Source organism: Oreochromis niloticus, linkage group LG2 (assembly GCF_001858045.2).
Source record: "Oreochromis niloticus isolate F11D_XX linkage group LG2, O_niloticus_UMD_NMBU, whole genome shotgun sequence".
Classification (NCBI taxonomy): Eukaryota; Metazoa; Chordata; class Actinopteri; order Cichliformes; family Cichlidae; genus Oreochromis; species Oreochromis niloticus.
This window is the reverse complement of record NC_031966.2, coordinates 35,003,345-35,028,646: the sequence shown is the minus strand read 5'-3', so window position 1 is coordinate 35,028,646 and position 25,302 is coordinate 35,003,345. Positions and strand designations below refer to the sequence as shown.

At 40.7% G+C, this 25,302-nt stretch overlaps 1 protein-coding gene across 2 annotated transcripts; it reads left to right on the top strand.

Annotated features, from left to right (window-relative positions):
- The first annotated feature begins 1,516 nt into the window (after window positions 1-1,516).
- On the top strand, window positions 1,517-4,594 carry LOC109195150 (uncharacterized). Of its 2 annotated transcripts, XM_019346741.2 has the most exons (4): window positions 1,517-1,661; window positions 2,042-2,427; window positions 2,516-2,657; window positions 2,809-4,594. In XM_019346741.2, exons 1-4 carry the CDS (start codon window positions 1,579-1,581, stop codon window positions 4,265-4,267), a joined length of 2,070 nt encoding a protein of 689 aa, XP_019202286.1. In that variant the 5' UTR covers window positions 1,517-1,578; the 3' UTR covers window positions 4,268-4,594. The 2 variants fall into 2 exon arrangements, with proteins under 2 accessions (XP_019202286.1, XP_019202289.1); XM_019346744.2 differs by having other exon boundaries at window positions 1,517-2,427.
- The last annotated feature ends 20,708 nt before the right edge of the window (window positions 4,595-25,302 follow it).

Sequence of the window (25,302 nt, the reverse complement as noted above, 5' to 3'; positions counted from 1 at the left end):
TCCCACCTGAGATGTTTTCTACACGCCACAGTGGAGAAGACGCCATAATGGTCTGGGGTGTTTTTTCCTGGAACAATGGAGCTTCAGGAGGTGCAGGGGCGTCAAACTGCTGCTGGCTGTGTCCAGATGTTGGAGAGAGCATCGCTCATGATTGAGGGCCCTCGTCTGTGCGGTAACAACTGGGTTTATCAACAGGACAACTCTACAGTACATCCTGCATGTTCCCCTGATCTGATTGTTTCCAATAAACTGCATGCTCAATAAAATGTTTTGTCTCACTCCCATTTCTTCTTGTTGCATGTTGAAGCTCAACTTGGAACCTTGTTAAGATCCAACCATGCAAAATAGGATTTTTTGCCATTTTTCAAGTGCTCGAAAAACTCATTCTCCCTGCCTTTGGCTCAAACTATTGAAACAATGTAGAATCCATAAACATATTTTGCTTTGCTAGATACTAACAGCTGTCAAAATCCATTTTTCATACGAGAGAACGTTTGAAAAGTGTGGATGTGCTGCAGTCACACACGACAGAGTGGCAATGGCAGAGCATACATAGGTGTGTAAAGAAGGTGAATCCAGACATAAAGTGGATGCTTTATATTATTCACCAGCAGACATTTACCAGTAAGACCCAAACAGTTAAGTGTTGTTTATATGATGCAGTTTACGCTGGTTATAGTCATTTATTCCAGGCTAATGAATCATCAGTTGGCTGGAAATCTCATGACAGCTACTCATTTGGCAAAAAAACATCATGATGATCCACGAAACTTTTGGGAGAACATTCTGTGAAGTGATGAGAGAAAACTTGCTTTGGATGGTTGTACCCTGGTACATTTGGTATAAAACTAAGAAGAGCATGAAAGGAAGAAGCATGGTGGTGGTAGTGTGATGGTCCTGGGCTGCTTTGCTGCTTCAGGAATGGATGACTTGCTATGAACCACAAATTCAGCTCTTTAGTAGAAAATCCTAAAGGACAGTGTCCATACATCAATATTGAAACATGTTTGATAAATAAGCAAACAAAATGAAGGGGGTAAATTTAAAGCACTGTGTTTATGTCATGGGTCTGCTGAAAAGTCACAGCCATTCTTAAGGCACAGATGGACAGCCATTCATCGCTGGAACCTTGACCTACAACCCTGGCTCGCTCTCTAGTTGACTTCTCATGTGTTTCCTTGCGGCTCCCCTCAGTGACTGTTTGTCTTCCTTGTGTGCAGGTTGTTGTCCCCTTTGTCGTTTCCTTCGAGTGTGATGAGAGAGAGAGAGTCTTCCCTCAAACAGTGAGAGTGTGCGTGGATCGTGAGGATCAGATGTTTGGACTGCTCCACTGTTTGTACCCTCTGATCTCCCCTCGATTAAACCAGTTCATCTGTGTTTAGCCATTACAGTAAAGATCAGTAGAGCGTGTGACACCACCCAGTCATTAATGTACTCCTTTTGTGTGTTAATGCTAAATTATCAGCTAACACTAGTGAGTTTGGTTAACAAGCTGTATCTATAGACTGTAGGGGAGAGTGAGGTAAGATGAGCCAGTGGGTAAGTTGAACCACCCCTTGTATCTAGGTAACTGTGTTCATGTTTTGTCATGTGACCATAAATCCAGGAAGCACTCATCATTTCCATCCTGCTATATTAAAGAGGAGCACATTGGAGAAGGGGTAAGTCTGTATTACACAAAAAAATGTTTTCTGCTTGTCAAAGTAAAATTTCTGCATATCAGGTAAATTGACTGTAATATTAAAACAAATGTATCTGTGTCTAAAATGATATATTATACATGTTGGTGGGTTTCTAAAATATAATATAATCTGAAGAAGTTTTCTAAAGATTAGCCTAAATTGCTAAACTAGCCCGTTTTTTTCAAAATGGTGGCTATGGGGCAAAGTGAGCCAAAGCCTATGGGGTAAATTGATCCAATGGTTCAACCTACCCCACCATAAGGCACTGAAATTTATTTAAGGCTCTGACTTATTAAATAGTATTTTAGTTCAGTATACTGAACCCTTTTGTTGTATTTGTCATATGTTAACTATTATAGAAAAGATATCATGCCAAGGACCTACAGACGGAAGACCAGCTGGGGCTCAACACCCCTGGAGGAGATTGAAAGGGCAGCGAGTGAAGTCAAGGGAGGAAAGTCCATAAGATCAGTGGCTAAAGAAAGACAAATTGACAGGTCAACAGTCAGGAGATATATTAAAAAGAGGGACACACAGGAGGTCAAATCGGTTGGCTATAGTGGAACAGCTTCAGCAAAGAGAGTCTTCTCTGAGGAGGTGGAGAAGGAGCTAGCAGAGCATATCAAGAAGCTTGCAGAGCAGTTCCATGGCATTTCCCCAAAGAAATGCCGTGAACTGGCATTAGAATTGGCAGGCAGAAACAACATTCCTACTCCCAGCAACTGGACAGAGAAAGGTTTAGCCGGTAGGAAGTGCAAGAAACAACATTTCAGTAGGTTGGCACAGACTAATGTATTTTGTGTAGTTTACTACTTTACCATTACATTTTTTAGGTAAAGAATGGTTCAAGAATTTCTTGGCACGCCACCATCTCTCTTGCCGTATGCCTGAGGCAACATCTTTGGGAAGAGCTACAGCCTTCAATAAGACTACAGTTGGGGAGTTCTTTGACAATCTGGCTAAAGTGATCGACAGGTAACAGAAGTTATCTAATTGAAAACATTAATAACTATTTATGACAACTACAAACAACAGTTAAGTGAATAAATATGCGTACTCTCAGCTAACATTTTTTGCATTACTTAAAAATTTAACTAATCATCATTGCTCTTTTTTTGTTTGACAGGTATAAATTCCCCCCAAACATGATTTTTAATGTTGACGAAACAGGTGTAACAACAGTACAGACACCAAAGCAGGTAGTGGCAGAAAAAGGAAAAAAACAAGTGGGCTCCATCACATCTGCTGAAAGAGTCGAACTGGTGACTGTAGTCTGTGCTGTCAATGCGACTGGTAACGCAGTCCCTCCGATGTTTATCTTCCCAAGGGTTAGATACAAAGACCACTTCATTGCAGGAGCACCTCCGGGATCAATTGGTACCACTACAAGATCAGGCTGGATCAGTGAAGATGTCTTTGTTGTGTTCCTTGAACATCTGGTTCAGCAGACCAAGTGCTCCCCTGACCTGCCACTGCTGCTAATCATGGATAACCATGAAGCCCACATTTCACTGAAGGCTTTGGACATAGCAAAAACAAGTGGTATTGTAATGCTCACAATTCCACCCCACACTTCCCATCGCCTTCAGCCTCTGGATAAGTGTGTGTATGGTCCATTTAAAACCTATTACAACAGAGCTCTTGATGGCTGGATGAGGTCCAACCCAGGCAAAACTGCCAGCATATACCAAATTGCTGGTTGTGTGAATGATGCTTTCATGTCAGCAATGACACCACGAAATATCTCCTCGGGATTTAGAGCCACTGGGATTTTCCCTTACAACAGAGATATCTTCTCTGATGCAGAGTTTGAGCCATCCATGGTGTCAGACAGGCCCAACCTGGAGCAGCAGCCTGCCGCTGAAGGTGTTGCACCTGTGGTTTCAGCCTCTCTTTCTGCTGAGCTACCTTCACCAGACCCTGTACATGCATGTGGTTCACGAAGTGACCCCAACCATGCTCGATATGTGTCTCCCACTGATATTCTACCCTTACTCAAAAGTCAGCAGCCCAGGAAACAAACAAATCGAAAGCGTGTGAAGACACGAATCCTGACTGATACACCTGAAAAGCAGGCAATTGAGAGACACCATGAAGAAAGGACAAATAAACTGAAAGGCAAAAAAGAAATAATCCACAAAAAGCAAGGAATGTGGAAGAGGAAACAAACCCAGACAAAAATTGCAGTGGAAAGCAGCTCTGAGGAGAGTGATGTTCCCATCCCATTTGAAGACACTTCTGAGTATGAGAGTTCCAGCGATGAAAGAAGTGAACCAGATGTCTCAGACCTGGTAGTTGGTGACTTTGTCATCGTAAGATTTGCATCCAAATCCAGGAGCCACCATTACATTGGCCTGGTTGACAGCTTTGCAGACAACGAAGTGAGTGCCAGATTTCTCAGAAGAATCCGAGGGATCACTAGCAGTAAGAAACCCACGTTTGTGTTCAAGGAAAATGATGAGGCATCTTTCCCACGCAAGGATGTGCTGAAGAAGCTACCTCAACCTCAACAGGCTGGAGGAACTGCAAGGAGGGAGCAACAGTTCATATTCCCCTGCAACCTTGATCATTGGAATATTGAATAGTTCTTTTGAATAAATGGTTTTGAACTGGTGGTTTGTTTAGAAACCACCAGTTTCCAGGTTTGTTCTCACAGGTTTACAACTGTTAAAATGGTTTGTTTTCACAATATGATCAGTTTTACATTTTAAAAACTACATGGTCAGTTTGCCCCAAGATGGCTCAGTTTACCCACTGACTAGGTTCAATTTACCCCTAATCTGGGGCAAGTTGAGCCAAAGGAGCATTTTTTTTTAATAGGTCATTATTTTGGGCAGCGTCATCAGACATAGATTCTGATCATTACATTTGAAAGGAGACATCCTGAAATAAAGGAATATGTTATCATTCTATTTCTGTGTCATTTTTTTCTCACATCCAGGACAACATGAGTAAAAAGTGGCTCATCTTACCTCACTCTCCCCTACATGCTCAACATACATAGCATAGCTCTGACTAATAAAATAAAAGAACTTGGATGGTCGCTGTCCCACAGTAGGTTATATTATTTGTCAAATAATTCCATTAAAATGTTCCAAAAGACTAACACAGCAGTTACTGGAATATGGGAAAGTGAGGTCTACCAGTGAACACATGCCACGTCAGTGTATCTGCCACTCAAAGGAGTCACATTCCTCACGTTAAAACCTTCGCCTTGTTCTAATCAATGATTTATTTTAAAAAATATACATTTATTAGTAATTATTATGTAAATTAACCCTCTGTACAATTATGAGGGCAGATCCATCCACAAAGACCAAAAGCTTCTTAGTAAAAGTCTGTGAAGATGCACGTTGGGCATTCTAACATTGGAGTTTACAGAGACTGCCTCACTTTTGGTGACAGCCTCAAGTGGTCAATAGAAGAGTAGCAGTGTTATACAACTAATAAAGCTTTAGTTACATTTTTAAGGTTCCTAGATCTGTCTTAAAGACCCTCGTCATAACAAGCTGTCAAGTACAAACATGTACTTCATTTGGCAATGGTGTGCCTTGCAAATAATGCCATTGTTTTGGACTAGATGTGCAAATAAAAAGTTACAATAGTTCTAGTGTAGAAAAAGACCATCTGGGGTTAGGTAAGGTCTTTTTTGCAGAAGAAGCATGCAGCAGTAAATTTCTACAAATGCAAGAGCAGGAGCGCTGGGGCTGTGGTATGCATCCAATTCTATTATGGATGTCTGATGTAAAGGACATTTGTTTCCATAGTGCATCATCCTAAAGCCCACATATAGCCACAAAAGAAATGAGCTTTGACTTGTGGAACAATACAGCGATGGCATGGATTTACAGGGAAGATGTGTTCCAGCAAATCTTGTCTGGGTGTCGACTTTTGGTGCTCTGGCTTCCTCAGTGTGAGAGCAGCATGACAGTAGTTGTGTCACACTATGCTCTCTCTGCACGTGTGTGGGTGGTGTATATGAGCCTGTGTTCGGCTCTACCTTTTTTTCTCTGCCATAGACAACAGGCTATGTGTGTGCATGTGTGCAGGCAGCCACACGACCCCCCTGCAAGTTTAATAGCTTTGTCTCTCTACCTTCTATCACCTGGTTGTCTGTGGCATGTTTGTGCATTTGTGTGATATAGCTACTGTGGAGTTAGCCGAAGGTACTAAAATAGCTTTACTTAATCCCTCAGGTTTCAATAGCTGTCGCCATACCTTATATCACCTGGAAGGGGGAACAGCAGCACAAACTAAATAAATAAATAAATAAATGAGAAAAAGCAAGAGAGAAATGGAAAAGAGGGAAGAGAGAAAAAGAGATGGGAAAGGAGACGACAGGTGAGGTGAGGGTATTAAGAAAACTCAAGTCAAGAATATAGAAGTTAACAAAGACTGCATGAACGTAATGGACAATCTGTTTGTCTCCTTTTCTTTCTCTGTTAAGCACGACTGTCAGTCCGTCACTCACCCAGTCCTTTAAACAGTGAACCTCCATCAATTATTCATCCCTAGCTCTTGTACTTTCCACGACAGATTGCAGGCTTATTGCAGAGCCTTGTAATCACATGTCCTCTGTGTCAGATGGGGCTGAAATAGTTACAGAGGACGCGTAACATCTGAAACCACGGCATTCTGGGATGTGATCCTCGTTGTCAAGCCATCAACACCTACAGGGTCAGTCATCCCCTTATGACTCACTCACTGTGGCCTTGCTTTAAAATAGCTCATAATGGCCTGCAGAAAAGGCTTGTTGAACAATGTCACACACAAACAACTGCATCTAGCTTGTGTGTTGTAAACAGAAGCTGAGCAGATCTTTCAGTTCTCTTTATATCATTAAAAAAGCTCTGATATGGGTATCTCCAAAAGTTGAATCTGTTCATCTGGACGTAGCGTTTTGTGGGAGAAACGTTTCGTCACTCATCCAAGTGACTTCTTCAGTCTCAGCTGACTGCAGGTTTCCCCAAACCTTATAAACAGTACATTTGCATAATGACTGAAACCAGCCCACTGAAGGAACAATGGGCTGTGAGGTCAGTTCCTTAATCATAATTATGCAAATTCCCATGACCATTGATCAACAATCACTGACCAAAACCCACTGATCAAAGAACACTGATCAATGGCCATGAGTCCCATTCACAGAGAGTTGGGGAATGGCTGCAATCACAGCATTGTAAGATGGTGACAGATGTACCCTTAGGCCCCCTCCTCGATTCAGAGATGGTCTTTCCCTTTTCACGTAAATGGCCTCCTTGACTCCGCGCTCAAACCAGCGTTCTTCCCTGTCCAGGATGTGTACATCCTCATCGTTGAAAGAGTGTCCACTGGCCTGTAGGTGTAAATAAACTGCAGAGTCCTGGCCTGATGAGGTGTGGGCTGGTTTCAGTCATTATGCAAATGTACTGTTTATAAGGTTTGGGGAAACCTGCAGTCAGCTGAGACTGAAGAAGTCACTTGGATGAGTGACGAAACGTTTCTCCCACAAAACGCTACGTCCAGATGAACAGATTCAACTTTTGGAGATTTACTTTCCTGGATGATTGAGAATGCATCAAGACATCTGATACGGGTAAAAACTGCCACCTATGTCTCTCATCCAGGAATCCAACGGTTGGAAATATTGTGTTTATTTTGCTCCGTAGACATAAAATATATGTTTTATCACTACAGTAGCACTAATACATAATGAGATGCTCGATGTGGTATCATTACTACTAAATTCCCACACACCATACACCTTCATTTTCATGGAATGTACGGAGCATCCAGAAAGTTGTACCATATAGCCCTGTAAATACAACTCTCAGGAGAATAGCTCTGTTGCTTATTCTTGGGTTAAAATAGAAACCTTTCCTCCTTGCAATAATAGTTATAAATATGCTTTTAAACCACATCTTTCCAGCAGGAAATGAAAAAATGTGTGTTACTTCCAATAGCAGATTAAAGTTTTGTTGAGCTACCCATCCACCCAGAGCTTCTTTGATGCTTGTGTAGTACAAGCATAGCACAGCTACAGCCCTCAGAGGATCCTTTCATATGAAACATACCAAAGGTTCAGAACAAGGTGCTTTATGCGAGGACAGTTTTCTTTTGAAAATAGCTAGCTTCCTCAAACACCATCAAGCAAAGGTAGTTTTAAATGTCTTTCTTCATTCAGCAAGTAAAACCCTAATTAAAAAGGAGAGAAATACAGCATCAGCTAATAATGGCAACATTAGAAATATACAGACAGAACTATCAGGCAGAGGCCCTGCAGTGTGTTCACTGTGCTTCATGCTGTGGCATTGCTCAGTGTAAATAGATTTGGATACACAGTCAAACTTATTTTGTAATTCCTATTTGTATAGTCTTCCAGTTTGATTCTGAGCAGCTGAACTGGTTAAAGTTAGAGTTGATGAGACTTTCGGTCTGATTTGTGTTGCTGTAGTCATAACAGTTGGACTGGAATATGACTTTTACTATCACCTGTAAGCAGTTTGTCCCGCTCCTGATCCTGTAGTATTTTGCCAGCATTAGATTTAGGGACAGGTTCTAAATTCTAATCCCACATATTATTATAGTTTCAAAGTTCTGTTGACTTCATTTATCCTTTGCACTCGCGTTCCAGGGCCCGTTGCAGAGAAGAAGCATCATCACACCATGTTCCTGTCATGGGAGAATTTTTTTTTCAAACACAACTTGAAACAAAAGAACTGAGAAAAACCCAAGTGGTGAATACTTTATGTAGTCTCACACCCACAGTCACATCAAATTCTAATGTAACACTTGCAGTACTCTCCAAAAGTGTGTTAACAGTGTGTGCAAGTCAATGGTTTTGGGACTTCAGGCATTTGAATTTGAGATCAAAACGCTACAATAAGATAAAAGAGACTGGCTGTTTATATGCACATATATTTTAATTTTGAATCCCTCTGTATTAGATCTGCAAAAGTAAGTTAAAAAGATAAAGTATAATATGTAGTGCAATGAAAATAAGTTGTGTCCATCCATGAAAAACAAAAACTGACTCAATAAAAATTTTGCTGATCTGCTTTTCAAGGTCATCTCTTTGTGCAACTCTGGACTGTTTTTGTGAGATCCTGAGAGAAATCCTACCAGTGGCTGGACAAAGCTGGACTGACAGCACAGAGGCACTAATCATGGCAGCACAGGAAAAAGGTCTGAGCACGAGAGCCATAAAGGCTGGAGTCTATCACACCAGGCAAGACCCCAGGTGCAGGCTGTGTAAAGATGCCCCTGAGACAATCAAGCATATTACAGCAGGGTGCAAGATGCTAGCAGGCAGGGGATATGTGGAACACCATAACCAAGTGGCCGGCATAGTGTACAGGAACATCTGTGCTGAGTATGGGCTGGAAGTCCTGAGGTCAAAAGGGTTGAGAATGACTGAGCTAAGATCCTGTGGGACTTCCAGATACAGACGGACAAACTGGTGATGGCTAACCAACCGGACACAGTAGTGGTAGACAAGAAGACAGTTATTTAGCTCTACCAAGTGATATCATCAGGAAACAGGAACATGAGAAGCTCAAGAAGAACCTGAGCGTGATATTTTCTGGAAGGAAAAAAAAAAAGGAAGATATGTGTGTATACATATATAAATATAAACACACACACATTTTGGGTTTTTTTCCTCCCAGAAAATATCATCGTCAAATAATGTTATATACTACGCACGAGTAGAAGTGGTGCATTTTCAGCCAATATCACCTGCTATCACAACTGCATGAAAAAGCTATTTTTTTGTTATTTATAGAAGAGCATAACAGAGTCATCCTCCTTTAAACTCTTACATCTGTCCCATTGTTGGTCTCATATATGTGACATGGTGACCACCACCACTATGACACAAACCCGACTGACACATCTGTCCCTAAGCAGTTTATCATTAAAATTAAGCAGCAATTTCACAACCCCGCCTTTTTTTGTGAAAGGACACTTGACTATTTTGTTTTTGAGTTGCCTAAAATATTATCCTTATTATCCATATTTCAATAGGTTTTGTATGTCTTGACTGGTGTTGTCTTGAGACACCTTGTAGCTGGAAGACTGGCATACTTTTTAATGGTTTCATAATGAATTTGCTCATCTGTATTTGCCTGGCATGTTAAAATATTGTGTGTAAGCTGGTAGGGGAGACCGGGGATAGTTGTAACGTGGGTCAGTTGTAACACTTCCAATTTCTCCAATCAGGACTAAGTTTCAAATGATGTGACTCATCCTGTGCATGCCCAGTTCAGTTCTGCTATCACATGTGAAAAATCAGCACATTTTGTCAAACACAGACAATTTAACACTAAAAAAGTAATTTGTATGCCAAAAAGTAAGTTTTTCTACTTTATTCCAATTTCTAATAGCATTATCTGCTTTGCAGTTAAACTCATCAAACTTAAATTATGTTATTTGTATGTCTATGGGGATATATTCTGTGTAGGTCTTTAGTGCTAATGTTTTAGCCGTTGGCTGTAATCTTAGCTAGTTCATGGCTATAGGAGTCTGGGTCAGTTGTAACAGCAACAGTCTGGGTTAGTTGTAACTAGAGATGGCACGATACCACTTTTTTATGTCCGATACCGATACCGATATCATAAATTTGGATATCTGCCGATACCGATATTAATCCGATATAGTGTGTTTTTAATCAATAAAACTGTTTTTTTTAATATCTTGCTGCATTTTGTATAAGTTCATACTCAAGTTTAAATAAACAACAACACTAAAGCTATTCTGTTATACCTGTATGTAAAAAATACACTGCACCCAAAATATTTCATAGTTCAGCAATACTGATCAATCTAATAAACTTAAACCTACTCCATCCTCCCTATTCTGGTATTTTAAAGAGTACTTAGCAGAAATATTAAGCAACCTACTAATAGGGTTGCAAACTCCCAGCAAAAAAAAAAAAAATAGGGAACCACTGCCCACCCTCCACCTCATGATGCTTAATCAACATAATCAACTTTAATTTGATGCAGTGTGAAAAAAAATGCACAGGAATAAATTATTTTTCAAGAATAATTAAATAGATTCAACATCTTTCTTCTACAGAACTGCAGACTGCACAGATGGTACCTTCCCAAAGGAAAAAGTACTATAGCTTACTAGGGTATATTAGACTTAACAGTTACTATATACAGTAATGGACTTCTATACATTTTACATCAGATTAAAACTTTGGGTGTAAGATTCAGATAATTATTTATTAAAAGCTAGACATTTTAAATGAGAATAAGAAAGAAAAGTATGTCTTTGTGCCCCCTTTTCCCTGTTCATGCCCTATCGGCCCCCCTGGCTAAACTTTGCTAGATCCGCCCCTGCACAGTTACCAGCCGTCAGCTGCGTAGAAAAGGATCCTGGTGTAGAAAGTAATATTAAATACATTCTAACAACAGCTTATCAAGCTTAAATGCGCTGCTGTTGTTCAGCTGCTGTTTTCCTCCTTGTGGTGCAAAGTGGGCCAAAAACAAACAAGAGAGAGGGACTCGCGACAGAAAAGCCGATCAGCTGATCATTAAGGAGTTTCATGAAGTAGCGGCAGGAGAGGGAGAGAGAGAAGAGGCAGTCGCTCCATATATCGGTTGTTAAGCTTAACGTAAGTACGCTTTACAAACATTCAGAGATGAACTTACACACTTGCTTTACTTCTCTCTGGGATAACTTCCTCGGAGATGAAATGCTGGTTTGCTAGCGAGGCTACAAATACACACAGCCGCTCTATCACGTGACGCACACTGCTCCGACGTGCTACGGTTATGAGGCGAGTTACGCCGTGTCGCAAGTTTTGTGAGGTGGGTTTTTTTATATTTAATGGATCGGATTACATGTTTTATTTCTCGCCGATATCCGATCCAGTAATTTACGTCAGTATCGGACCGATACCGATACCAAATATCGGATCGGTCCATCTCTAGTTGTAACAATAATGCAGATGTTACAACTTACCACACTATTACTTTAACTTATATTAAACAAGTTGGGGCAACGACATCAGCAGAGAGAGGTTCACTGGTCGCCTTTGTATATGTGGTTAATGCCATTGGCAACACAACCACTGTTTGTGTTCCCACACATACATTATGCAGACCACTGTGTCAGAGATGGACCAGTAGGAAGTACTGGTAGTGGAAATAAATCAGGATGGGTGCAAGAAACAGATTTCCTCATCTTTCTGAAGCACTTTGCAAACCACACCAAGGTCAGCCATGATAAAAAGTCATGGAACTGCGATGCTGGTGCACAACTACATTTTTTAGCTTCATTGTTATGTTCAAAATTGGTGCAAGAGTTGTAGGTTATAATGCCCACTGAGCCAATGAGGCCAAACTCAAGGAAGACCAACCAAAATTAATCAGATATTTAGTTCCATAAAATTCCATCATTTGTCTTTTTTGGGGGGGTTGGAATATGTTCAAAAGCTCGATTTCTGCATTCTGTCACACACACAGCTACATAAATGGCTCTAAGTGCATCCATGTGTTGAATCAAAAAGATTACATGTTAATGTTTTGTCAGTGCCCTTATTTCATTGTGTTACATTTCACCCCAGGATATGTTACAACTAACCCAGACTATGGGGTTAATTGTAACATTTCACTCTTTGTGTTTGAGACCATACCATGCAATGGGTAATTGTGCTGCAGAGAAAATAGCTGCACTATTTAATAGCAGAGACATGTAAATACTTTGCATTACATTTTGAACCCACTACCTTAAAAGAGCTCCAATTTACAGACAGAAATGTCAAAAATGTTACAACTATCCCCGGTCTCCCCTATATTTCTCTCAGCAGAGCAGACTAGTTCAGTTAAGCTTTGGCTGTTTCGTCCTATCTGGGTGGGGTAGTTGCATCATTGACATACTTAAGTTATATTAGAATGTGGCACAATATTTTCTACTTTACACCCCCACCCCCAGCATAGTTCAGCACCCCCAACTTCAAGGCCCTTCCCAGGACTCTGAGGGGAGGTTTGCATTGGACACTTGGAACAATATTTGGAACAGTGTGAAGGTGAAACACAAAGCGCTCTAAGCCTTAATGAATAGCAAGCATTTGGACAGTTTCAAGTGAAAGAATTAGACCTTGGTATGATTTCAGTGAGGCTATCAAAAGCATTCATTTTAGCCTCTGTTCATGGACCTGACTCAGTTAAGAAGACATGCCAACAGGGCACAATCTACATTGACTGTCTTCCTCCTGTTGAGAGATCAGCAGTTGAGAAGCTCTCCAGGGCACAATAGTTGAAAGTGACGAAGAGGACCTGCTTGACCTTTCTACAAGGATGGGTTTGCACTTCTTACCTCTTAAGAGCAACATGTAGCCTGGCATTGAAACAATAGCTGATAATGCCAGTGTTCAAGCTCCAAAATATTGAGTGAATTGCTTCTCCACACCTACTGCATATCTACGGCTAAAACTGCCAGACAAGGAAAGTATATCGTGTCTGTATGAGACGAAGAAGGCCACAGGAAAGCAACAAAGAGGAAACAGACAACCCTTACATGTCTTCAATGTGATGTCAGAAATACCAGGCAAACCAAAGCCGTAAAAACACATCTGCATTGGGTCTTTTGTCATCTGTGCTGACAAAATTCTGGTATGATAAAACTGGGCTCAGCAGAAAGCTTGCTGCTACGGGGCGATCGTGGCTCAAGAGTTGAGAGTTCGCCTTGTAGTCGGAAGGTTACCGGTTCGAGCCCCAGCTCCGACAGTCTTGGTCGTTGTGTCCTTGGGCAAGACACTTCACCCGTTACCTACTGGTGGTGGTCAGAGGGCCCGGTGGCGCCAGTGTCTGGCAGCCTCGCCTCTGTCAGTGCGCCCCAGGGTGGCTGTGGCTACAACGTAGCTTGCCATCACCAGTGTGTGAATGGGTGAATGACTGGATATGTAAAGCGCTTTGGGGTCCTTAGGGACCAGAAAAGCGCTATATAAATACAGGCCATTTACCATTTTACATTTAAAGAACTCGTACTTACAGTTCTTATCCTGAATTTTGCACTGAGTTCGACAGCATCCTCTCCCAACAATACTTTGAACATTTGAAATTGATTGAATTCTCTTTCAGGGTCGACAACTGCAGCTGTACACTGCGGTTTGATTTGATATTGCATGGTTTAGTTGTTTGTTACCCTAGTTTTTAATCGTATTTCTTAAAGGGTTTTCTTATGCTTTGAAAATGACTGGAGGTTTCACATGCCAAGGTTAAAGGGACACCTACACAACAGCTATGACTAAACATTTATTATTTCCTAAAAAAAATAAATAAAAATACCAAGCCTCCAAAGAAGCTGGACTTAGTTTATGGGAGTCTTTGTTTGTTTGTTTGTTTGTTGTTGCCACAAATAAAACCATTTGTTGCCAGTCCAATATGATAGCAGGAATTAAAATAGCTAGACAAAACCTTCCTGCATACTTGTGACTGACCTCTTGCTGCTCTTTCATTTGTAACTAAAAAGAATCAGCCAGATCAAAAAGACATGCACACGCTACGAATGACCTGCTCCATGTTTTACTGATGAGCTACACCGTCGGGATCATGAAACATAAAGGTTCATTTTGTTGTTCATTCCCTCAACTTTGACCTGTCTACTCTTTGTAGCTTGTCTTTGTAATATTTGGCATATTCCAGAATAGACTTTGGATTTTTGCTCCTGCTATGAGATTTATATCTTCCAGTCTTTGTAACTGTAGTGTGACTGTTGTGCACACCAACACTTCATATACACACTCGGCTTGTGTTTCAGTGACTGCTGTGTTGACATTATTGACTATCAAGTGAACTAACAACTATGTGTTTGTGTGTTTGTGAGTGTGTAAAAGAGAGAGAGAGAGGAAGGAGTCAGTTGATATGGGCAGTGCAGGGTTACAAAGTGATGATAGATTGTCAGGGGCGTGTTCAGGGTTTTGTTTAAGTTCTCTGAAAGGAAGTATACTTTTCCAAGGAGAGAAAACAGAGGAACTGAAGAGCAAATTACATTCTGCAACTGTTGCTAAACTCTAAACAGGTTTGTCTTTAAATTAGTCCTTGTGGTAATGTCTATACGTACTCTGCCTAAATGTTTCAGACAGGCCTTCTATAAGCTATAGTCATACACACTGAACGAACGTTGGTTCAAAGAAAAAAGAAACATGTATCTTCCCATTGTACTCAATTTTTACTTTAAAGGAGCACATAAAGAAATTGCTTTTGCCAATCATGAGTGGCTGGCAAAGGCACTCAGACAAAATTCAAGAGCAGATTGAAATATGTGAAAATATCAGATTTTGACAAACACTGGTTTAAAGCAGAATGAGAAAAAAAACAAAAAAACAAAGTTGGCAAATAATTCTGCTGAAAACTTTGTCCTTCACCTCCCTATTCTTAGCTTTTCATTAGAGACACACAGCAGCTGCAGTGAAAAGAGTGCACTTCTTCTAAGCACTAAGACTGATCATGAACACACCAAGGACTTCAAACTTATTTTGATCACAAAGTCCTGAATCTGTGTGGAACCACTGCAGTATACATCAGACCTGACAAAACATCCTCTGTTTCATCAGCAAAAGCAGCCCAGCAGATCATCCTCTCAACAAAGCTACAGCGCAGTTCCACCAGCAGGTATAACTTCAAAATACAGGGAGTGCAGAATTATTAGGCAAATGAGTATTTTGTCCACATCATCCTCTTCATGCATGTTGTCTTACTCCAAGCTGTATAGGCTCGAAAGCCTACTACCAATTAAGCATATTAGGTGATGTGCATCTCTGTAATGAGAAGGGGTGTGGTCTAATGACATCAACACCCTATATCAGGTGTGCATAATTATTAGGCAACTTCCTTTCCTTTGGCAAAATGGATCAAAAGAAGGACTTGACAGGCTCAGAAAAGTCAAAAATAGTCAGATATCTTGCAGAGGGATGCAGCAGTCTTAAAATTGCAAAGCTTCTGAAGCGTGATCATCGAACAATCAAGCGTTTCATTCAAAGTAGTCAACAGGGTCGCAAGAAGCGTGTGGAAAAACCAAGGCGCAAAATAACTGCCCATGAACTGAGAAAAGTCAAGCGTGCAGCTGCCAAGATGCCACTTGCCACCAGTTTGGCCATATTTCAGAGCTGCAACATCACTGGAGTGCCCAAAAGCACAAGATGTGCAATACTCAGAGACATGGCCAAGGTAAGAAAGGCTGAAAGACGACCACCACTGAACAAGACACACAAGCTGAAACATCAAGACTGGGCCAAGAAATATCTCAAGACTGATTTTTCTAAGGTTTTATGGACTGATGAAATGAGAGTGAGTCTTGATGGGCCAGATGGATGGGCCCGTGGCTGGATTGGTAAAGGGCAGAGAGCTCCAGTCCCACTCAGACGCCAGCAAGGTGGAGGTGGAGTACTGGTTTGGGCTGGTATCATCAAAGATGAGCTTGTGGGGCCTTTTCGGGTTGAGGATGGAGTCAAGCTCAACTCCCAGTCCTCCTGCCAGTTTCTGGAAGACACCTTCTTCAAGCAGTGGTACAGGAAGAAGTCTGCATCCTTCAAGAAAAACATGATTTTCATGCAGGACAATGCTCCATCACACGCGTCCAAGTACTCCACAGCGTGGCTGGCAAGAAAGGGTATAAAAGAAGAAAAACTAATGACATGGCCTCCTTGTTCACCTGATCTGAACCCCATTGAGAACCTGTGGTCCATCATCAAATGTGAGATTTACAAGGAGGGAAAACAGTACACCTCTCTGAACAGTGTCTGGGAGGCTGTGGTTGCTGCTGCACGCAATGTTGATGGTGAACAGATCAAAACACTGACAGAATCCATGGATGGCAGGCTTTTGAGTGTCCTTGCAAAGAAAGGTGGCTATATTGGTCGCTGATTTGTTTTTGAATGTCAGAAATGTATATTTGTGAATGTGGAGATGTTATATTGGTTTCACTGGTAAAAATAAATAATTGAAATGGGTATATATTTGTTTTTTGTTAAGTTGCCTAATAATTATGCACAGCAATAGTCACCTGCACACACAGATATCCCCCTAAAATAGCTAAAACTAAAAACTAACTAAAAACTACTTCCAAAAACATTCAGCTTTGATATTAATGAGTTTTTTGGGTTCATTGAGAACATGGTTGTTGTTCAATAATAAAATTATTCCTCAAAAATACAACTTGCCTAATAATTCTGCACTCCCTGTAAGCTCGCCAACAATCTTTCAACATCTTGATATGATGAATGTTTGTGCATCTAATTTCAGCTAGAACTGTTCTCTTAGTTATCAGTGAGGTTAAAGAGTGTGTGTGGTGTTTTATTATCTATACATTAAACACACATCATATGTGATATATATGAAATAAGAACAAATATTCCCCTGTAGCTGTGGATATCCATTATGGTGGTCATCATTGCCATACTAAACAATTTTACTTAGTTACATCACTTATCATTTGTATTATTTGTCGTTTTTGTGCAGATTAATTCAGTTCCTGCTTACAGTAGCTTGGTCAAGGACTATTTTTGATTGTCAGACGTGCTATTGGGACATTTCCTAACTGTCCTTCAGTTTTGCCTGATCGGGAACAAACCTTTGAATTTATCACTGTTCTCCTGCCTGTGGATTTGCTCCTGCATGCTTTCTACAAGAAACTATAGGTGTGCATGAGCCTCAACAGTTAGAATTACCATAAAAGGGCACACCTGCCATAGCTTGGCTGCTGAACAAGGCAGGAAACTCTGCTTGTTGTACAACTTGCTGAGGAGACAACGAAAAAATGGATGAACCAATAGATCCACTGGAGGTAGTATTGATAGTTAAATATGAAAGTTAGGCATAAAAATATGATGACATCTTTTGTGATTGTTTTTTGCATGTTTTGTGTTTTTTTTAATCATTCAGATCATCCATCCCATCCATCCATTCACTTCCGCTTATCCTTTCCAGGGTCGCGGAGGGCGCTGGAGCCTATCCCAGCTGTCATAGGGCGAGAGGCGGGGTACACCCTGGACAGGTCGCCAGTCTGTCGCAGGGCCAACACACAGGGACAGACAACCATTCACGCTCACATTCACTCACACATTCACACCTAGTGACAATTTGGATTATCCAATTAACCTATCCCCTCAAACTGCATGTCTTTGGACGGTGGGAGGAAGCCGGAGTACCCGGAGGGAACCCACGCAAACACGGGGAGAACATGCAAACTCCACACAGAAAGACCCCGGCCTGATGGTGGAATTGAACTCAGGACCTTCTTGCTGTGCGGCAACAGTGCTAACCACCGTGCCACCGTGCTGCCTCATTCAGATCATAAATAGCAATAAATACTTGGAGAGAAGAAAGTCTAAGTTGTGTTTCTGCTTGGTTTTATTTCCCAAGGCTTTGGAAGTTACAAGTCATAACCTATGACTGAGTGTGGGATTAGCATCTGGTAGAACGGCTGTTCGCTGAGGCAGAGGTAGATTTAATTAAGGGTGGAAGAAAAAGGTGCAACTTTGAAAAAAACTAGCTTGTGTATTACAGCCTTGCATTTTGATTATATTTTCCTTGAAAATATGTATATTGCATTTGAAGGCATTCCCAAAAACAAATTCAGGGACAATAAACCAAGAAGTGTGGAAATGCATAAACAGGACTCCTCCATGATGGTAAACATGTAGCTAACTTAAACTGATTGCTGGCCAGCTGGAAAAGGAGAGTTAAGCCATCAAAGCCTGCGTCGGCCATGGGTTCAGGTAACAGGGCCGTGACATTCTAGAAAGTTCAGACACATCTTAATGAAATTGAAGTCAGTGTACGAGCTGCAGGGAGAGGGAGCAACACACACACACACACACACACATGCATGTACATACACAGCTACACAGAGGGGAGATGGCTGCCTACAAAGAAACAAGATAAAGGGAGAAATGAATTACCCTCGATACTGTTCAATGTGATTCAACACCTCACGGATAGATGTGTGCACGCTAACGATCTAACAGTATCACATGATCCGGGAGGAAGTACAGGTGCTCAGCTCAGTTCCCCTTTGGATCAAGTTCCACTGTAAAGAATAACTATGAATAAAACAGCAGCCAAACAGATCGAGTGTTGCTATCTATGTCTGTGTGTGTTTGTGTGTGTGGACAGCTGTGTATATGAGACACACATGTCTGCATATGTGTGTGTGTGTGTGCATCTGCGCACTCACTCAAGCATGCGCTGTGGGTGTGAACGTGTGGAATCGTGCTGCCCTGTTGCGGTTTTCCAAAACAACCTTATGACAATTTAATGATTTAATCAAAGCTTATGGGTTCCTTGTTGTTGGATCATGTTCAGCTTGTAGCAGGTGACACAGGGCCAAGAAACGCTGCCCTAAAAATAACAAAAGCACCTGATCCCCTGGCACTGGGCTGGAGTTCTCATGTTGAATTACTCTGGATTAAATGATAGAGGTCGCAGGTGAGGCAGATGCATTAAAGGAGAATTACTCGGCACTATTGAACCTTTATTCCTACTGTACACCTGCTTCTGTTTCTCTTTCAGGCTGATGAGTCGTTGCAGAAGAAGCATCTTTTTTAACAACACCCTGTTAAAAGTTTTAAAGTAAGGCATTTCCCCAGGCGCTGGTGAGACTGGCTTCTGCCCACCATGGTTGTGCATGTTTGTGTGCTTTCTTTTCCCATTGTTACATAGTTGAGACATCTCTCTCTTCAATGTTTTATAAGTTATATTTACAAGGAGCACAAATCCTTAAGCATGATGTACAAAATCTGGTTAGTGTGATTCAAATTGACCTCATCCTATATTATCACAATGTAATATTACTCTAATAAATGAGCTTAAGTCTTTGAGATCAATGCTAACAATAAGTGTAAAGGATTTTGAGCTCTGTTGATATGAGGCACTGAAGAGAAATTTCAAATACTGTGAGAATCTTCTCTATCACCACTCCTGAGTGATATAAGAAAACTAAAGAGTTCAGAAATTCCTAAATTAAACTTTACCAGACATGATGCAACTGAGCTGAAGCAAATAATATGAATAGTCCAGTAAATACAGCCAGCAGCAGTCTTTAACTATTCACCATTCTAATGTAACAACCTTATTGTTGGATTACATCAATTTTTCACCTAAAAGTTCTACACACATCACCCAATAATGTCAACATCAAAAAGTTTGCATTCAAGTGTATGAAAAATAAAAAACTAAAATATAACCTGTGCATAGGTTTTCACTGCCTTTGTTATGACACGATAACCAAGACTGACATGATGTTAAATCACAAACCAACCAAGTCATTAAGTCCAAGAAACTTTCTGTAGACCCATAAGACAAGATTGTATCGGGGCATAGGTATGGTGAAGGGTGCAGAAAAATGTCTGCAGCATTTCTGCAGGTCCCAGTGAGCACAGTGGTATCCATCATCCATACATGAAAGACGTTTGGAATCACCAGGACTCTTCCTAGAGCTCACCACCTGTCCAAGCTGAGTGATTGGGGTGTTGGAACCTTTGTCAAAGTGACCATCAGGTTCTTGGTCACCTCTCTGACTGAGGATAGGACAACTATTTCTGCAACACTCCACCAATCAGTCCGTTTGCCCGAATGCCAAAGGAATAAGGCACTGCTCATCAGCTGACCAATACCATCCCTACAGTGAAGTATGGTGGTGGCAGCATCATGCTGTGGGGATGTTTTTTGGCAGCAGGAACTGGGGACTAGTCAGGGTCGAGGAAAGGTTAATCCATCCTTGATGATAAACTGCTCCACATCACTCTGCACCTTGGACTGGGGCGAAGGTTTATCTCCCAACAGGACAACAACTGTAATCACACATGCAATAAACGAGTGGCTTTGGGACCAACAGTGAATGTCCTGGAGTGGCCATAATCATAAACCCTCCTTGGTTCATGTTGTCTGCTTGTATGTCACGCAGTTCAAACAGCTGAATTTGGCTTATTTTTGCCAAAGATTACTTTCTAAAGATAGACACTATAAAGCTAATTCATTCCATTATGAACAACTGCATCCATGAACCTGCACTACATCTTAGCCTGCAGCATGTTATGTGCCATCAAGGTCACAGCAAGCCCATCACTAATTCTTTCATGTATCCCTCCACCCTGCAACACACACACACACACACACACACACACACACACACACACACACACACACACACACACACTGTGCCTTCTGTTTCGTGATAAATATGAGCTGGTTGTTGCCTTATCTGATGATGTGTTTCAGTAATGCTGATGGCGATTTTGTGCCGGTTATCACCTAGCAACAGTGCTAGAAAGTCCAATAATTCAATGTACAAATGAATATTAAGCTCAATTTCTGGGGTGGAAATGGAGATGAAACACAGATGTGAGTCTTTAAATTGCTAATTTAGATGTTGTGAATTACTTTTCAGGTGATTTGTAGGACGCTGACTTTTAAAAACAGTATTTTATTTTTTGTTTTACTTTTATTTAAATCTATATTTTTTTGTCTCTGGTGAATTTGTAGGCCACACAGTGGGAAACACAAGCATGCTTCTTTCTCCCTACAGCTGGTTCATAATTTATTAAGGACACATTGATATGCACGGCACTGTTCTGCTCCTACTTCATATTCACTACACTGGTACAGCAAAAAGAAATGGGGGGAGAATGACCTCATCAGTGTGTGTGTGTGACTCGAGTTGTGTGTTTCAGGTACATGAGCCAGCTATTGTACAGTAGTGTTAGTTCAGTGCTATTCAGCTTTATTTATACAGGCCAGTTCCCAAGAAAAGTCACCTCAAGGCATTTTACAATGTAAGGTAAAGACCCAGCAGATCAGCTGTTTCACCTTTGAGCTAAGCCGTCCTGCATATTAATTAATTATTGCCAGTATTTAACCAGGATGTCCCACTGTGCCATTGAGATTCATTGAGACTCCATAAAATGCTCTGAAATAATTCACTTATTTTGTATAATCTTGATTTGCAAATATTAAGCATCAGTGAGTGTATATGAGAAAGTCACATGACACCATCAGTACCCCTAAACAAGGTAAACAAATTGGTGTTTTTCTTTATCACAAGATGAGTTAAGTGGAGCCCATCTTCCTGATCATATTTAATCACATGATTAGTGGATCAAAGATTTATGTGTATAGTATCGTGAAAGGTGGCTTTCTCAGAGTTACTGTTTATAGGCAGCTGTTTTTTGCATGAAGTCTCTGTGACCTCGTTTCCCAGAGTGAGAGTGAGAGTATACTTATTGTATAAGCCTTTATTGTTGTTAGGTAACAAAGCCCAGTACTTGGGCTTCAGTTAGTTTTACCTGTGCTATTGTTAACATTGTTACTACTGAGATACTGACCGCATTTTGATTCTGACTGGTCAATGTCACTGAAATGTGACACTGAAAACAGCACAGCTGTGGTTGAAAAGTTTAACTTTTTCTGAGTGATATGACTACAGCTGGAAAACAAAGCACGGAGCTATTTCCAGCACTCCTCCACACATGATCTTCCCAGTATCAAAGCAGATACATTACTAACTAGCTTGTGAACATGTATGACCTTTTCTATAGTCATTGTTGGAAATCAAAACTGTGTTACTGTTATAATATAAATATTACTGTGTTTTGCTTGCGTCTTGTGTTGGTACCTTTAACTAGTTAAATAATGCTTTAGGATAAGGGATCTATTCTACTTTTATTTTACCCCTGTAACATATATAGAGTAAATTAAGAAACTAAAAGAAAAAAGTGTAACATATTTAAAACTGTGTTCTTAAGATTAATAAGGAGTATCTACGATATTTTTTGTGTCAGACTGATATAATAAAATATAACTGTTCAGGTCCTACAGCTTTTGAAACATAAGGAGTCCTACATTCATTGAGATATCAGTGTTCAGGTAAAATGGGCCCAACAAACTGACCTGATGATTTTAATTCAATAATATAATCATTTAACCCATCGATCCATCCATTTTCTTCCACTTCTCTGGGGCCTGGTCCCGGGTGCAGCAGCCTAAGCTGAGAAGCCCATGTCTCCCCAGCCATCTCTCAAGCTTGTCCTTGGTGTGCCCCATGGCCGCCTCTCGGTGGGACATGCTCAGAGACACCCTTGTCAGATGCTCGAACCACCTCAACTGGCTCCTTTCGATGTGGAGGAGTAACATCTCTACTCTCCCAGACCCAGACCTTCCCAGACCGCTGAACTCCTCATCCTATCTCTAAGGGAGAGCCCAGTCACCCTTCAGAGAAAGCTCATTTCCGCCACTTATATCTGCCCTCTCATTCGGATAAAGCTCATGGCCATAGTTGAGGGTATGGACGTAGATCGAGCGGTAAATCGGGAGCTTCAGTTTTACGCTCAGCTCTCTCAGCTTTCAGTCCCCAATTCTGTGGAACCAGCCTGGATGTGGGAGACAGACACCCTCTCTAATTTTAAGATTAGGCTTAAAATGTTTAAAGCATAAAGTTAGGGTTGCATCAGGTGACCCTGAATCCTCACTTAGTTGCGTTGTAATAGGTCTTTTACTGCTTTTACTTACTATGTGTTAAGACACCTCTCTATATTTAATTATTTGTTCTCTGGCTCTCTTCCAACCAGTCACAGCAGATGGCTGATACACTGGGAAAGATAAATATACAACAGATTATATGAAAATACTGTACATTTTATTTAATTATATCAACTGTGACAAATATTTTTTCATGTTTAACATAAAAATATTTTTCATAGTTGATATAATTAAAAATGAACTGTAGATGGTTGTAGTTACTAGTTTACCAACAGGATTTTGACTTTTTTAAGTGGTTTTGTTTTGTTTTTCCTTTTTTTTGTACATTAAATTAGATAATAAAACACAATAACAGTGTTTTTCTGATTAATTGTGTTACAACAGTGTTTGACCACATCATCAGGTAATTTCATTGTTGTTATACATGTAAATATCTTTTATTTTACATAAAAAAATACCACGTTTCATGCAAATACTGTCTCACAAAAATACTGTTTTTTATATAGATCATTCAAAATTTGTGTATATTTATGCGATAAAAAGAATTGTGTTATTTTACAGCATTAATTTATTTTTTACAGTGTAGTGCTACAGTGATAGATGGTCTAAATTAGTTAGTTAATTATTTAGTTTTAAATAATGAGGTCAGTATATGTACACCTAATCTCTATGAATCAAAGGTCAGGCTTGTTTAAATCAGGTTTCACTGCTCCTTGTTGTCAAAGCGGGCATATTCCAAACTCAAGTGCTACCTGGGAGAGAAAAAATATGTTGAAAATGAAAAGAAGAGGTATCCTTCACTGAGTAACACAATCCCAAATGTGATGCATGGACACTGAAATGTATATCCTGAAAGGATTTTATTCCAAAGTACCCACTGCCATTAATTACTAGTTACTTCATGACAACAGCTCTGTCTCCAGGAGAAAAACTGACAAAGAAACATTTAACTTTCCTGCATGTTTCATCCTTTCATGAGCAAAATTGGGGAAAACACTTCCAGTTGATAGCACGCTGCTTGTGAACCTTGTTGTTTCTGAAACCTTGACATGTCTTTGTACCTTCAGGTACTGTCAGACACCTGTCGAAAACATGACCACTCTCTTTATGAAACCCCGGAGCACACAGCAGGGACAATGTAATGCACAGCAGAGTCAGGGTTCCTCTGAGAATGGAGCAAACCACTGGCTTACTGAAGAGGAAATAGATTTGCCACAGTGCCACAGGGGGGAGAATGCTCTCCCACCTAGAGAGAGCCTGCAGCATTATTAGGACGTGCAGTCCTGCACAGCCGTGCGATTAAAGATGGATTTCCCTTTCTCAGTGTGGAACAAGGGCTTGATGACCCCTATGAGCTCCAAACCCAGCACAGACCAACAGCAGCAGCAGCTATCCAACTGTGTCTTCCTGCAATGCACCATCTTTAAAATGTCAAAGTGACTGCACATGTGACTAACTGAAAACAGTGAAATATTAAGTAGACTTTGATGCTTTGTGACCTTAAAATGTCAGCACACTCATGTCTCTCCAATGAATTGAGCGATATCTTTGTGTCCATCTGTCCTTCTGTTCTTTGCATACGTTATTAACTCTAAACATAACTTGAATGGTATATTGCTAAGAACCTGAGTAGGTGCAGTGACAAATTTGAGTGGTGATATCATTTGATGGGTCTTGGTCAACGGTAATCAGTAGGTGGGCCCACCACACCTCTACTGCTCGGCATCATCATCCAAACTGTCTGCCATGGTGTGTCTTCATCTGGCTCCAGGAATAATATTACGGAGATCACAGAGAATTATATTAAAGGGACACAGCTAAGAAAGTGACCATGGAAATGAATCCCAGTGATGTCACACAGATATCAATGACAAAACCCCAGTGTGCTAACGTTAGCTTTTCTGCTAACATTAGAAGTTGCTTGTTACCCAACTATAGGCCAAAACAAGGTTGGTGTTCTCACCTTAGGTTGCTTACTTGCATTGTTGTATAGCCTGAATTTTACTGAAGCCACACCCACTTTAATCTTTTGCCCTTATATGGAGTGTGTATAAATTATAAACTGACATTTTTTTGAGAATTTCTTCAGGCACTCTTCAGCAACATGTTTCACTATTTTCACCCCATAACAGCATCTGTTACCGCACGCTGCTCCT